A 15,393-nucleotide genomic window follows, 5' to 3' on the forward strand; every position below is an offset into this window, starting at 1 on the left:
ATTTTCTCATGGACCGTTTTGTTGGGATTAGTTTGCTTTCAAGCACTGGATCTGTCTCCATTTATCGACTCCGATCTTATTTTCTTTAACTCGTATGCCTCCGCTTTATCCCCAAAGTATTGCAATGCTAGGTGCCAAAAGTATTCACTTCTGTGCACCATCTAAGCATCCTTTAAACATTGGTTCAAAGAGTGGCTGTTAGCCCATCCAAATAGGTCTGAAGGTTAATTTCTTTTGCTTGTTACTAACGCCGGGAATGGGGGTGGGGCGGGATTCTGTAGTTTAGGAAGAATATTAGTCATGTAATTCTTTCCTCTCGTTTGAATGGTGTCTTAAGCCAAAAATTCGCCTGCACACTAAAAATCTGAGTGAGGTTGAATAAATTGAATGTGGGGGCGGGGGTCATTGTTTGTGTCCACAAAACCAAGCCGTAAATCACATTTAGCATAATCTGAGGGTTTAAATTGGGCTGATTTAGCAAGGAGAGTGAAATAATCTCTCATCCTGTCACAGAAGGTGAAACCTGCAGACCAGCGTTTAATTGCATTGGCAAAGTAACTCTGGGAAGGCAGCAGTAATTCTGGCTGCATTATTCTTGGTTTGTGGTTAAATTGAGATCATCATTTTCTCCGGGTTGCACTAACTTTCTTTATTGCTCTTCGGACTAATCGGATCAGTGCAGTGAGGGAGCTTCGTGGTAGCTGGCGGGTGAACTGGGGCAGCCAAGTGCAAGGTCTCTGAGCCAGGGCTGTAGTCATCTGTAACGGAGATTTGCACTTGACACACTTCAGGGTCCCGGTAGAGAGAAGAGGTAAACCTGGCCACCTAGAAACCCAGCAAGCACAGCGTGATGGCCTGGTGAATTTCTTCATGGTCCCTAACCCAAAGGGAATACCGAGCATTCTTGCGCCGAAGCATGTTGTTGATGACACACCCAGAGGTGTGCTTTTGCAGCCACACTGTCCAGGTAGGGCTCACCCGCATTCCTGCTGGCCCTGGAGAGTGTGGCTGCTGGAAGGACCAGCTGCCTTGACGAGCCCATTGAAACCTGCCTTATCATTTCCAGCCCCGCCGCAGCCTCTTCAGTAACGACTACGCCTTGTTCATTTTGCATCTGGACCACGGCCTCTTGCCCAGATTTCTAATCTGCACAGTCCCCGCCTCCGGTGAACACTTTGCTCTTAACTTTCACCAAGCCTGTGTCCCTCTAAAAGAAGTCAGGTCATCGATACCTTGGACATTTGATAAAGCTGAAAACGCGGACTCCCAGCCGTAATGAACAGGGAGCCTGCCCACCTCGCTTCTCCTGCCCGGAGAGTTGCCCTTGGAGTTCTTGGCGTGGTTGTCTCCTTAAGTATCTCAGGTATCTGTTAGGAATGTCCCGCTCACCTTGCTCTTGTTTCTTTTCTGTTTTCTTTTTGTAGGGCTGCACCTGGCAGCACATGGACATTCCCAGGCTAGGGGGTCGAATGGTGATCTATACCACAGCCATGGCAATGCCAGATCCTTTAACCCACTGAGCAAGGCCAGAGATCAAACTGGCATCCTCATGGATACGAGTTGGGTTCGTAACCCGCTGAGCCACAATGGTAACTCTGAGAGTTAGTGCTTTTTTTTTGTTGGCTGCACCTGCGTCATGTGGAAGTTCCCAGGCCAGGGATCGAACCTGAAGCAGAGCAGCAGCCTGAGCCCCTGCAATGACGGTGCTAGATCCTTAACCCACTGCGCCCCCAGGGAACTGAGAGTTACTACTTTTGAGGCAAAGATGCTTTTGGCTATTAAATTCATATTTACAAGGATACACTCTGGGGAAGGAGAAACCTTTCAGCTCCCTGGTGGTTTATTTTAACCTTTGGTCTCCATACTCATTTATATCATGCTACTGAGATTTCTTTTTTTTTTTTTTTTTTTTTTTTTTGTCTTTTTGCCTTTTCTAGGGCTATTCCCATGGCATATGGAGGTTCCCAGGTTAGGGGTCTAATCGGAGCTGTAGCCGCCAGCCTATGCCAGAGCCACAGCAACGCGGGATCCGAGCCACATCTGCGACGTGCACCACAGCTCATGGCAACGCCAGATCCTTAACCCACTGAGCGAGGCCAGGGATCGAATCTGCAACCTTGTGGTTCCTAGTCGGATTCGTTAACCACTGCGCCACAATGGGAACTCCTGAGATGGTTTTTGATAGTGCCGTATGATAACAATGCCCTGATTGGTCACTAATCTGATATGAGGGGTGTGTGTCTCTGTATTGATCATGGTGCAAAGGCCAGAGGCCAGAATCAGAAACGAGGCAGTTTGACTATTTCATCAGTTAAGGTTGACTTTAAAAATTACTGTGATTGATTCCGACGTTAAGAGAACAGTTAGATGTCCCATTATGAAAACAGTCTGATGAATGGATCGCTACTAGGGAAGGAATTTGGAGCTTGCTGACCTTATTTGGGTGGAGATAGGAGGAAACCAAAAGGAAGAAAACAGTTGCACTTAAGAGACAAGACATGACAATGATAAAAGCCTAATTCTGTATATAAGAGAGTAAATCCTAAGAGTTCGTGTCACAAGGAAAAATTATTTTTCTTTCTTTCTTTTTTTTTTTTTGTCTTTTTGCTGTTTCTTTGGGCCGCTTCCGTGGCATATGGAGGTTCCCAGGCTAGGGGTCTAATTGGAGCTGTAGTAACCGGCCTACGCCAGAGCCACAGCAACGCAGGATCCGAGCCACGTCTGCAACCTACACCACAGCTCACGGCAATGCTGGATTGTTAACCCACTGATCGAGGGTAGGGACCGAACCCGCAACCTCATGGTTCCTAGTCGGATTCGTTAACCACTGCGCCACGACGGGAACTCCCTTTCTTTTATTTTTATATCTCTCTGCCATGATGGGTATTCATTAACACCGCCATAATCACAGTGCGTGTAAGTCAAATCACTCTGGACACCTTGAACTTAGACAGTGCTGAATGTCCCTGGGATGACAAAACTGGAATGGGGAAAAGAAATGAAAAAAAAAATGGAAGGATGTATGCTTTGTCATATTCACTTATAAGCTGTTCATGGCACAGAAGTTCTCTTCTGCCCTTTGGCGAAACAGTTCCATTTCTCCTCAGCGGTGAGCTGTTCCCTAAGTAACACCTACAAAAATTAAGGAAGGTGAATAGACGTGAATACGATGGCCGTGCTAGAGTTTCATCTTTCTTCCATTCGCAAGGAGAACCAAATGCTTGGCCCGCCTGCCTTCACACTCAGCATTTCTCTTTCCGTAGCTGTGCCACCCAACATAGCAGAACTGAAGAATTTGGAAGTGCTCAACTTTTTTAACAACCAGATTGAGGAGCTGCCCACGCAGATCAGCAGCCTTCAGAAACTCAAACACCTGAACCTTGGGTGAGTAGCCTAGAGGAGAAAGGAAGCTGGAAAGAGGAAGGGCTGAGAGGGGCACATGGGCCAGGGCAGGGGTGGGCTCTGCCATTTGTGTGATTACGTCTGAGAAGCTGGTTTCTAATTTCTTGCCACATTTTAGATTTTTTGAAGGTTTTTTTTTTTGTTTGTTTTTCTGGTTTAGGTTTTGTATTGTTTTGTTTTTTTGGCTGCATCCATGGCATATGGAGGTTCCCGGGCCAGGGATTGAATCCCAGCCACAGCTGCAAGGGCAGATCCTTAACCCACTGAGCCACTAGGAAACTCCAAAAGTTTTTATTGTTTTAATATATCTTTTCAATGGTCTGCATTAGTGCATATCCGTTTGCTCACTAATTGAGAAGCTAATCGTTGATGCAGTAAGGGAGGGTTTTTTAAATTGTGTTTTGTTAACAATAAAATTTTATTTTTGTTAGGTTCACCAAGAAGGGATCTCACTGCATAGCACACTGACTATGCAGACCAGTTGTAATAGGGTTGTTGTTGTTTTTTTCTTGTCTGTGTTGAGTAGAAATAGTGTACAAAGCACTTTCTTTTTCCAGAGGGAAGGATACATTTCCTAACCTTGCATCATGAATTCTTGTAATTCTTTTTTCTAGTCGAGAGGTTATAATCCTGTGTCTCTCTTTATGCTAAGGTAAAAAGAGGCATTTTAAATGATCGGAGGTAGTAGAACCAGGTTGCATTTGCTTTACTGTTTTTTTTGTTTTGTTTTGTTTTTTTTTTTTGGTCTTTTTGCCTTTTTGAACTCCAAAATAACTGTAATTAAAAAAAGGAGTTCCTGTCGTGGCTCGGTGGTTAACGAATCTGACTAGGAACCGTGAGGTTGCGGTTTTGATCCCTGGCCTCACTCAGTGGGTTAAGGATCTGGCGTTGCCATGAGCTGTGGTGTAGGTCGCAGATGTGGCTCAGATCCCGCGTTGCTGTGGCTCTGGCGTAGGCCGGCGGCTACGGCTCTGATTTGACCCCTAGCCTGGGAACCTCCATATGCTGCGAGGGAGTGGGCCTAGAAAAGGCAAAAAGACAAAATAAATAAATAAATAAATAAAGTATAGTTATTTATAATATGTCAGTTTCTGCTGTACCTAGAAGTGACCCAGTCATACATATATATATACATTCTTTTTCTCATATTATCTTCCATTATAGTCTATCTCAAGAGACTGTATATAGTTCCCTGTGCTGTACAGCAGGACCTCATTGCTTATCCATTCTACATGTAAGAGTTTGCATCTACTAACCCCAAACTCCCCGTCCATCCCACTCCCTCCCCCCTTCCCCTTGGCACCCACAAGTCTGTTCTCCTTGTCTGTGAGTCTGTTTCTGTTCTGTAGATAGGTTCGTTTGTGCCACATTTTACACAGCCACAGCAGTGTAGGAGCTGAGCTGCATCTGCCCCCTGCATCACAGCTCATGACACGCTGGATCCTTAACCCATTAAGCAAGTCCAGAGATTGGACCCGAATCCTCGTGGATACTAGTTGGGTATTTAACTTGCTGAGCCACAATGGAAACTCCTGTACCACATCTTCTTAATCCATTCATCCATAGTAGGGGGTATAACTTCCCAGACTTCAGATCATATTACAAAGCACTAGTAATCAAGACAGTGTGCTACTGGTACAAAAATGAACCTATGGATCAGTGAGTGCAACAGAACAGAGAGCCCAAGAGTAAACCCAGACACCTACAGTCAGTTAATCTTTGACAAAGGCGTCAAGAGTATAAAATGGGTAAAATCTCTTCAGCAAGTGGTGTTGGGAAACCTGAACAGCTGCATGTAAATCAATGAAGCTAGAACACACCCTCACACCATGCACAAAAATTAACTCAAAATGGCTAAAAGGCGAGTTCCCATCATGGCTCAGCGATAACAAATGTGACTACTATCCAGGAGGACAGGGGTTCAATCCTTGGCCTTGCACGATGGGTTAAGGATCCAGCATTGCTGTGAGCTGTGGTGGAGGTCGCAGACTTGGCCCGGATCTGGCATGGCTGTGGCTGTGGCGTAGGCCAGCTGCTGTAGCTCTGATTTGACCCCTAGCCTGAGAACTTCCATATGCTGCAGGGGGTGGCCCTAAAACAAAACGACACAAAACAAAAGAAAGTGGCTTAAAGACGTAAACATAAGACATCATAAAACTCCTAGAAGAGAACATGGGGGAAACATGATCCAGCATCAACTGTGCAGATGTTTTCTTGGGTCAGTCTCCCAAGGCTTTCCCAGTTTTCAAGTCCTGGTAGCAGTATTTGATGCTCTCGGCAGTTGGAAAAGAGGCTGGCTAGGTGTTCCTGCTTTCACTTTGCTGCCTGGAAGCCCAGATCTTTCCACGGGGTTAAGTGACTTGCTCCTGGTTGCCCCTGAGGTTCGTGGCGGAGCTTATCAGGGGACCCCAGTGTTGAGGGTCCGTGCCTTGTCCATCAGACACCATAAACGCCCCCCAGAACTTGGGCTTGTGAATTCCATTGTCACTGTTGTAGCTGTTAAGGGAAATGGCCCACTCATGCCCCATCCTCTGTGTGAAGTCTTACAGTCATTACATTATAGCCATTACATGCGTTGATTCAGTTCATGATTTACACAGAGTGGCTATGGAAGCTGGCCAGGTATTTGTCAGTTTACTAGGGAGCAATCCTGAAAAAAAAAAAAAAATCTCACTTCTGGACTGATTTTTAGTTGAGAGTGTTTCCGCCAGGCATCGGGCTGGAAACTTAATTTGATGTTCACTGTGCTTGAGAGATGACCTTCGTTAAGCTCTGGCGTGAGCATTCTTCCTCCTCATGTCTAGGGGAAGTGAAGTTTAGAGGAGGGGAAAAGTCACTTTCTAGCAGATGGGTTTTTCCTCCTACAAGTAGGGAGACTGTAAGCCCATCTGGCAAAGCAGAAAAGAAAGGATCCTCCGTTTATATCTCTGTTCTGAAAATCAAGTCCTACTATTTCCTTTGCTTGTAAGAAAGAAGCTAAAACAAGACATATATACTAGATATGTATTTTGAAAAATTTCTTTTAAACACTTATTTATGGTTTTGGCCATGCCTGAGGCATGTGAAAGTTCCCAAGCCGGGGATCGAACCTGCGCCACAGCGGTGGCATCGCTTAACCACTAAGCCACCAGGGAACTCCTAGACCTGTATTCCTACTGTACATTTCTTCATCATTGACTGAGTTCATCGTTGTGCATAAAGTGCTCGGGACAGCACCTGGCACATAGTAAGTGGTACCTGCGTTGAGCTTTTGATCATCATTGTCATTGTTTTACTTTTGGATTCATTTATCTTGTGAGCAAGTAGGTGCCTTTTCTGCCTCCGGAACCTTGCTCATTTGGGGATCAGCGGTGAAAGTCACAGTCCCTGGTCTTAAGGAGGTGTTTGTTGGGGGGAGGGGACAGTGTCTGGCTGGGTCACTGATGTGGGGGGTGTTGTCACATGGTGGTGGGAGGAAGGGACAGGGGGCACGTGGGTCTCCAGGTGAGTTTCCAGGAAGAGTTCCCGTACAGGCTGGTATCGGAGTGAACCTTGATGCTGGCAAGTCCAGGGAAGACATCACCTGCGAGAATGGCTCACCTAGGAGCTCAGAGCACCGCCCGTTGCAGGAGTTGCTTGGTGTTGCCGAACGTCAAGTGTGAGGCAGGGAGGGGCGAGGGAGGCGGTGAGGCCAGGAGGAGAAGTGTGGAGTCTGCTATTCATTCCATGAGTGTATCTTGAGCCGTGAGTGTATCTTGAGCTGTGAGTGTATCTTGAGCCGTTAGTTCTGGGCCAGGTGCTGTTCTGGTACCAGCCACCCGGCCCTTTGCGAGCACACAGGGGAGACAGCTTGTAAATAAATACATGTTCTTTGTGGCAAGGAGTCAAGGACTAATGGAGGGGCTTGTGTCTCAACTCACGGAGCTGTGGTCTTATCCTGCAGACCTTGGGGGAGTGTGCATGGGGCTGCGGGGGGCGGGGGGAGGAGGAGATGATTTTCACAAGCAAGAGCACGTGGAGGAGACCCATCAAGGGTCCAGGCGTCTGTTCCTGGTGAACCAGGGCTGGGACTGTGAAGGCAGGGGAGGGATTTTATATGAAAAAATATCTAAGGGAGTTCCTGTTGTGGCTCCGCAGTAATATCCATGAGGACCCGGGTTCAATCCCTGGCCCCATGGGTTAAGGATCCAGCATTGCTGTCTGCTGTGGTGTAGGTTGCAGACGAGGCTCAGATCCTGTGTTGCTGCGGCTGTGGCGTAGGCTGGCAGCTGATTCGACCCACTAGCCAGGGAACTTCCATATGCTGCAGGTGTGGCCCTAAAATGAAAAAAAAAAAATTATATATATATATATATATATACACACACACACACACACACACATACGTATATATACACACACATACATACATACATATATATATATATATATATATATATATATATATATATATATATTTTAAGCAGTAAACTGCTGAGACAGTATGGATGGGATGGGTGGGGTAGCTGAAAGTGCAGATGGAGACGGCTTTGGGAAGAGGAAACTGAGCCCAGGTCTTGTTTGTCTAGGTTCAAGGTGCCTCAGGACAGAGTGGTGAGCTTGCCTTTTTTCTTGACTTCATCTAAGTTGCCTCTAACTTTGGAGCTGTTTGCATTTTTGGCTCTCAGTGATTTACTGATTGTGTTAACACTCCTGTACTTAGTTACATAGATACACGGATGGTGTTGTCACAGTCTGAAAGCAACTCTTAGTTCCTTGGGAAAGGAATTAAGATGGGTTTCTGGGAGTTCCTGTCATGCTCAGTAGGCTGGGAACCCGACATAGTGTCTAGGAGGATGTGCGTTCTATCCTTGGCCTCACTCAGTGGGTTGAGGATCCGGTGTTGCCGCAGCTGCATGGTAGGTCACAGATGTGGCTCAGATCTGGTGGTGTCATGGCTGTGGTGTAGGTCTGCAGTTGCAGCTCTGATTCGACCACTAGCCCAGGAACTTCCATATGCCACAGGTGTGGCCGTAAAAGAAAAAAAAATAAGTTGGGTTTTCATAAAGAATACTTCTGTTCTCAAAAAGCATAAAGAAGTATACCTGCACAGCCCTGGTTAAGGCAAGGCATGGAAGACCCCTGAAAATAAACAGCCAGCATGAAAAAATCGACACAGGAGACCTTAGGGCAGCAGAGCAATTAGGACATGTGTATGCACCGTCCAAACCGCACGTCAGCTCCCAGTTGCTTTGAGATTCTAGATCTCGTTTGCTGTTTACTCTGCCTGCCTGGTTAGTGGATCCACTGCGTTCCCTGCTGCCACTGGGATGGGGCCTCTGCTGAGTTCCTGACATGCTGGGCGTATGGGCTTATTACTCAAGGAGAAAGAGACCTGCAGTGTGGTCGACTCTTGCCACCCAAAGGCAAGAATCAGCTCTCGGCTCTAGGCTGGAGATGGGCGAAGAACTCCCTTTTTGGTGAGATTCCTCTTCCAAGTAAGTCTGAGCTTGCATTTCCTGTACCTCATGTTTCACAAGTGTACTTCTATGTTAGGAAAAAAAAACTTTATTGGTCATTCTCAAAAATAGGTTACTTTGGAGTTTCCATTGTGGCTCAGCAGATAAGGAGTTGATGTAGTGTCGGTGAGGATGTGGGTTCAGTCCCCGGCCTCGCTTAGCAGGCTAAGGATCTGGCATTGCCACAAGCTACGTCATAGGTCATAGATGTGGCTCGAAGCAGGTGTTGCCATGGCTGTGGTGTAGACCAGCAGCTGCAGCTTCGATTGGACCCCTAACCCAAGAGCTTCCATGTGTCACAGATTCAGCTGTAAAAGGAAAAAAAAATTAATTAAAAAATTTTAAAAAATAGGTAACTTTTAATATCATTTAAAGAAAGAAGTTCCTCAAATGAACCTTTCCACTGAAAAGAAAACCATGCACTTGGAGAACAGACTTGTGATTTCCAAGGGGGAGGGGGAGGGAGTGGGATGGACTGGGAGTTTGGGTTAATAGATGCAAATTACTGCCTTTGGAATGGATAAGCAGTGAGATCCTGCTTGTATAGCACTGGGAACTATATCTAGTCACTTAGGATGGAGCATGATAATGAGAGAAAAAGAATGTACATGTGTATGTGTGACTGGGTCACCTTGCTGTACGGTAGAAAATTGACAGAACACTAAACCAGCTACAATGGAAAAAATAAAAATCATTAAAAAAAAACAAAAAAAGAAAGAAGTGCCTGATGTATGCTTCGGTGTTTTTCTCACTCGCTCTGATTTTTCCCTTCGCTTTACTTGGCATCCTCCCGCTCGGGTCTGGGAGTGAGGGGTGCCTTGGCCTCCACGAGTACTGAGTGCTCTGAGACACTTGTCATTCTCACAGCAGTAGAGTGAGAGGCCCCTGGTACTTAACCTCTCGTACCCTGTTAGTGCATCCATCGCTGCTTCCCAGAGATGGTGAGCCAGTGCTGTCCTGCCTCCAGTCGCTGATAGTTTGGTGACCCCGGCAAAACACTTGGCATAAGTGTGCTTCACCAATTCCGAATTCAGAGAAAGCATCAGTTTTTAGCATTACAGTAAATTGTCTTGGAGGTTATTGTGCTAAGTGTCAAGTTAGCTTAAGACTCATACTCATCATGAAGTGGAAATCACTCGTTTCTAGGTTTCTCTCTTTGCTGTCAGCTATTTCTTACAAGGCCTGTTTGGTGGGTGTGAACAGAATTGAATCTCATGTGAGAAGGATCAGTGTCTAGAATTATTTTTAGTGTCACAGCCCCTCCTACTTTTCAATATTTGCCAGCCTATATGAGATTTTTTTTTTTTTTTAAATCAGGTTTTACATGTGTTCAGAGGGAACCACATCAAGAAAAACAGGAGTTGAGGAGGGGAGAGTGGGATGGACTGGGAGTTTGGGGTTAGTAGATGCAAACTATTGTATTTAGAATGGATAAGCAATGCAGATAAGCATCTGCATCCCTGTGCTTACTCTATAGCACAGGGAACTATATCCAGCATCTTGGGATAGAACATGATGGAAGATAAGAAAAGGAATGTATATATGTGTATGCCTGGGTCACTTTGCAGTACAGCAGAAATTGGCACAACATTGTAAATCAGCTATACTTTAATTACAAAGAACCTTTAAATAAAGAAACAAGAGTCTTAGAGTTCTCTTGTGGCTCCGTGGGTTAAGAAAGAATCTAGTGTTTATCACTTAAGTGGCTGGGGTCACTGATGTGGCGCAAGTTTGATCCCTGGCCCAGGAACATGCTGATGGCATGGCCAAAAAAAAAAAAAAGAGTCTTGAAGAAAATAAAAAATATTAGGAAAATATTTTCCTTAGCTTTCATTGGTGAGAGATACATATATTTGAAAATTTTCAGTTGTGATAAAATACACGACATAAATAAAATTTTACCATTTTAACCATTTTATGTTTATGATACAGAAGCCTTAAGTGTATTGACATTTTTGTACAGCAGTCTCTAGCAGGTTCTCATCTTTCTGTTCTGTTTTTTTTGGGTTTTTGTTTGTTCGTTTGTTTGTTTTGGCACACTCACGGCATGTGGAAGTTCCTGAGCCAGGGACTGAACCCTCGCCACAGCAGCCACCTGAACCATTGCATTGACAACCCTCTAAGCTCCAAGGGAACTCTGAAGTTTTTCATCTTGCCAGGCTGGAACTATGTGTGGGTTAAACAGCTCCCCATCTCCCCTCCCCCATCCCTAGCAATCTTGATTCTAATTGGAGATTATTTTTTTTTTTTGTCTTTTTGCTATTTCTTGGGCCTCTCCCGCAGCATATGGATGTTCCCAGGCTAGGAGTTGAATCGGAGCTGTAGCCGCTGGCCTATACCACAGCTCACGGCAATGCCAGATCCTTAACCCACTGAGCAAGGCCAGGGATTGAACCCGCAACCTCATGGTTCCTAGTCGGATTTGTTAACCACTGAGCCATGACTGGAACTCCTATTTTGCACTACTATTAGCAGTTGCAAAACAAGACAAAACAAAAATGTGATTTTTGTCTCCCAAATAGTGAAATCAAATAGAGCAGAAGTCTATCTGCAGTCTTTATCTGTGTCTTTTGAGGTCTTACTGCTGCATTCATAAGGAAATTTTTCTCTAGAAGCCTGGCTGCCTTGGGATGTTTTCATGTTCTCTGTACAGCAATGACTGAACAGTGCCATTGGGAAAAGGGACAACGAAAACATTATCAGATGTCTCATGAATGTGTGGGTTCTCTGCCTGGCATTACTAGGCTGGTAAAATAGCACAAAGTCATGATAGAATCGTGCAGTTTTTAAGGGTTGAGCCACTCATGTGCAGCTCCGAGGCCCGTGGCACAGAGAAGTCTGTATAAATACACGTGCGGGTGACGGCTTGCATTTTTCTCCCCCAACCACAGCATGAATAGACTAAACACGCTGCCGCGAGGATTTGGATCCCTGCCAGCTCTGGAGGTCCTTGACCTGACTTATAACAACTTGAGTGAAAATTCTCTTCCTGGAAACTTCTTCTACCTGAGTAAGAAACTTTGAATTCTATAAATCTCCTTAAAAATGGTCCTTGGCGTTCTCAAAGTGAAATTTATTTGCCAGGGCCCCAACGCCAAGAGAAATTATTGGACATACCAGTTTTTTTTTTTTTTCCTTCAGATTCCTTTGAATATTCCTTCCCAGCTCAGCAATATGTGTGTTTGATATATAGTGATCTGACCTCACTGCACTCAGGTAGACTTGGTAATGTCGTATTAACTTTCTGATTGAGATTTTTACTTAAATGAGCTCAAGTCTCCCATTTTGCTAGGGAACTTGACTCTGTTTTGAAAGCGCATTCAGGGAGCTCCCGTTGTGGCTCAGAGGTACTGAACCCAGCTAGTGTCCATGAGGGTGCAGGTTTGATCCTTGGCCTCACTCAGTGGGTTAAGGATCTACTGTTGCTGCAAGCTGTGAGGCAGCTCCAATTGGACCCCTTGCCTGGGAACCTCTGTAAGCCGCAAGTGCATCCCTAAGAAGCAAAAAAAAAAAAAAAGATTAGAAAAAAATTATGCTTCATTATTATTATTATGTCCCTTTCTCCTTTGTTGCTATTAACTCTTTGACAGCTTTTTGCTCCAAGATATTCTGATCAGTTATTTATAAGCATGCCAATTAATAAACCACTCACAGAATTTTAAGCATTTCTAGTCAGGATTCCCGTTTTAAGCCTTTCAGAAAGCATTCTTACTGATCCAGTCTATTTTGTCCATAGCATACCATCAAACGTTAAGAAATTGTTAGTCACATATGAACACACTTGATCCTTTGCTCTGCACACACATTGCTTGCTGCAGGTGCTTGCAAAAAAATATAGGAAAAACTGATTTTATCAAGAACTCAGGAAATATTTAGGGAAGAGTTGCTGTCTCTCAATGAATGTACCGCTTCTCCAAATAGTGACATATACGGCATCCAGAAATTCTGATTTTTCTGAATTAGTATCTAAAGTTTTACCTTTTACCTTATGTGTCCTCTTTATCTCAGACTTGGAAAGTACATGAAACCACCTCTAACATGTTTTCTTGGGCGGTGGAAGAAGTTGTTTTTCTCATGTATATTAACTTATAATTCTGTCCAGTCTCAAGATATTGGAATGTAATTGAATCCCTGTGAACAAATAAAATGTATATCTGCTTATACTCTCCCCTTTTGGGTCAGGATAAAAAGATGGTGTAGGATTTTAGGCTTCAGGAGTTTGGACGTTGGTATCATTGGATAATATTGTAAACAAATTTCTTTCTCTCTCTTTTTTCCCCCCTGCCTTTTTAGGGCCACACCCTCGGCACATGGAGGTTCCCAGGCTAGGGGTTTAATCAGAGCTGCACAGCCACAGCAATGCAGGATCTGAGCCACATCTGTGATCTACACTGAAGCTCACGGCAACACTGGATCCTTAACCCACTGAGCGAGACCAGGGATCGAACCTGCAACCTCATGGTTCTTAGTTGAATTCATTTCTGCTGCACCACGACGGGAACTCCTACTTCCACTTTTTTGGCCGCCCCTCTGCGTATGGAGTTCCCCGGCCAGGGATTGAATCCGAGCCAGAGCTGCCAAGGCTGGGGTATCACGGGAACCTTAATCCACTGTGCTGGGCTGGGGATCAAACCCAAGTCCCTGCCACTGCAGAGACACTGTTGATCCCATTGTGCCACACAGCTGGAACTCCTTTGTTTTTGTTCTTTTTCTTTTAACAAATTTTTTAAATTTTTTTCTTTTTTCTTTTTTCTTTTTTTTTTTTTTTTTTTGGCTTTTTAGGGCTGCATCTGCGGCATATGGAGGTTCCCAGGCTAAGGGTCAAATTGGAGCTGCAGATGCCAGCCTACGCCACAGCAACGTGGGATCCATGCTGCATCTGCGACCTACACCACAGCTCAGGGAAACCCCGGATCCTTAACCCACTGATCAAGGCTGGGGATCAGCCCCACATCCTCATGGATACTAGGTGGCATTTGTTTCCGCTGTGCCACAACAGGAGCTCCATCTTTTAACAAATTTCTGATGACTAATGCTCTGCCTGTGTTAGAGTTTTCTGTTTTTAAACTCCATGTCATTATTTTAGCTCCTTCGTCTTCATTCATTTTTGTGGTTAACCCTATAGAACCCAGTAATAATAGTCTGATTATACAGACAAACCAATGGCGATTTTGGCCTCCATCCCTGGAAAGCCTTTTGGTTCTTGATGTATTTTTTAAACCTAGTTCTATTTTGCCCTCTTGCCCTTAGCATTGATAGAAGTGGCACTGTGGTTTTCTTGGCTTCTCTCTGGATGCAAATCAACCGATACACGTGAATGGGAAGGCATAGAGGAAACATAGCCATCTCTTCTGAAAGCATATTGAAACTCCGGGCCAGAAACTGCGGGTACCCACCCTTGTTAATTGTGTCAGTCCTCTTGGATATAGATGTTTTCCGGAACACACCAGCTCCACAATAAGCCAGTAAATCTGAGTTTGACCTGCTTGTTATTATGGCGAGCCCTCAGTATGTCACGGGCTTTTCACCAAGCCAGGGTTATTAATCAAAGCTGACTCCCTTGTATTGATCAGACCTCAAATAGTTGGGTTCCATGCCACCCTGTTTATATATTGCTGTTTAATTTGCAGCCACCCTGCGTGCACTCTATCTCAGTGACAACGATTTTGAAATCCTGCCGCCTGATATTGGGAAGCTCACCAAGTTGCAGATAGTAAGTAATTTATCTAAATTCCGAGAAAATCAATTCACTTCTGCAGCCCTTGTAGGAGTGGAATCAAGTCAATTGGCGCCAGAGGATGGGTTTGTGTAGCGGGAATAAGACCACTAGTCCCCGATACTGTTCCTTGGTTGTCTGCAGACACCGGTCACTAAATTGAAAGGATAGAGCATTCAAAGAAGAGGGAGGGAGGGTGCAGATGGGGGGCGGGAGTTTCTGTCGAGCGCCTCTTGATGTGAAAACTGTGTTGACAACCGCCTTGTTTTTCTTACGTTTAGCTCAGCCTCAGGGATAACGACCTGATCTCGCTGCCTAAGGAAATCGGGGAGCTTACTCAGCTTAAGGAGCTCCACATTCAGGGGAACCGCCTGACCGTGCTGCCCCCAGAACTAGGTAAGGTGGCTGATGGATTGATTTAGTTCTGGGTTGGATTAATGATCGTGATTCCCAAGGCGGCAACTCTGAAAATCCCTCTCTCCTCTTCTTGGCAAATGCCCTCCACGAAGGCGCCCACTTCTGACCCTTTCTCGTCATGTTTGTCATTGACCAGAGTTCAGGTGTTCTGGGTTTGACCTGCCCCACTGCTGAGCAGCCACCGCCCCTAGACTCTCCAAACTGCTGCTGTTGAAAGATGACCTAGCTCAGCTGCCTGTCTGGGGCGGTGGAAAGAGCCTTAGATGAGCAGTGATGGTACTGCCCAGGACTCCTCCTTTACCACTGGGGATCATCGCCTTTTTTTTTTTTTAAAAAAAAAAAATCTAATCATTGGTCTTTTTTGGGGGGGAGTGTCCCTTG

General features: G+C 45.2%; 1 protein-coding gene across 4 annotated transcripts in view; it reads left to right on the top strand.

The window, feature by feature from the left end:
- The window catches only part of RSU1 (Ras suppressor protein 1), a 413,060-nt gene that overhangs the window by 48,431 nt on the left and 349,236 nt on the right, over positions 1 to 15,393 (top strand). For all 4 annotated transcript variants that reach the window (XR_002336347.1, XM_021064827.1, XM_021064829.1 and 1 more), the window contains 4 exons: positions 3,264 to 3,384; positions 11,771 to 11,889; positions 14,510 to 14,592; positions 14,877 to 14,991. Coding sequence is in view for 3 of the 4 variants with exons in the window: in XM_021064827.1 (XP_020920486.1) it covers positions 3,264 to 3,384; positions 11,771 to 11,889; positions 14,510 to 14,592; positions 14,877 to 14,991 (438 nt within the window). In the remaining variant the exon portion in view is untranslated. The remainder of the gene's footprint in view (positions 1 to 3,263; positions 3,385 to 11,770; positions 11,890 to 14,509; positions 14,593 to 14,876; positions 14,992 to 15,393) is intronic.

This window comes from Sus scrofa, chromosome 10 (genome assembly GCF_000003025.6).
Source record: "Sus scrofa isolate TJ Tabasco breed Duroc chromosome 10, Sscrofa11.1, whole genome shotgun sequence".
Classification (NCBI taxonomy): domain Eukaryota; kingdom Metazoa; phylum Chordata; class Mammalia; order Artiodactyla; family Suidae; genus Sus; species Sus scrofa.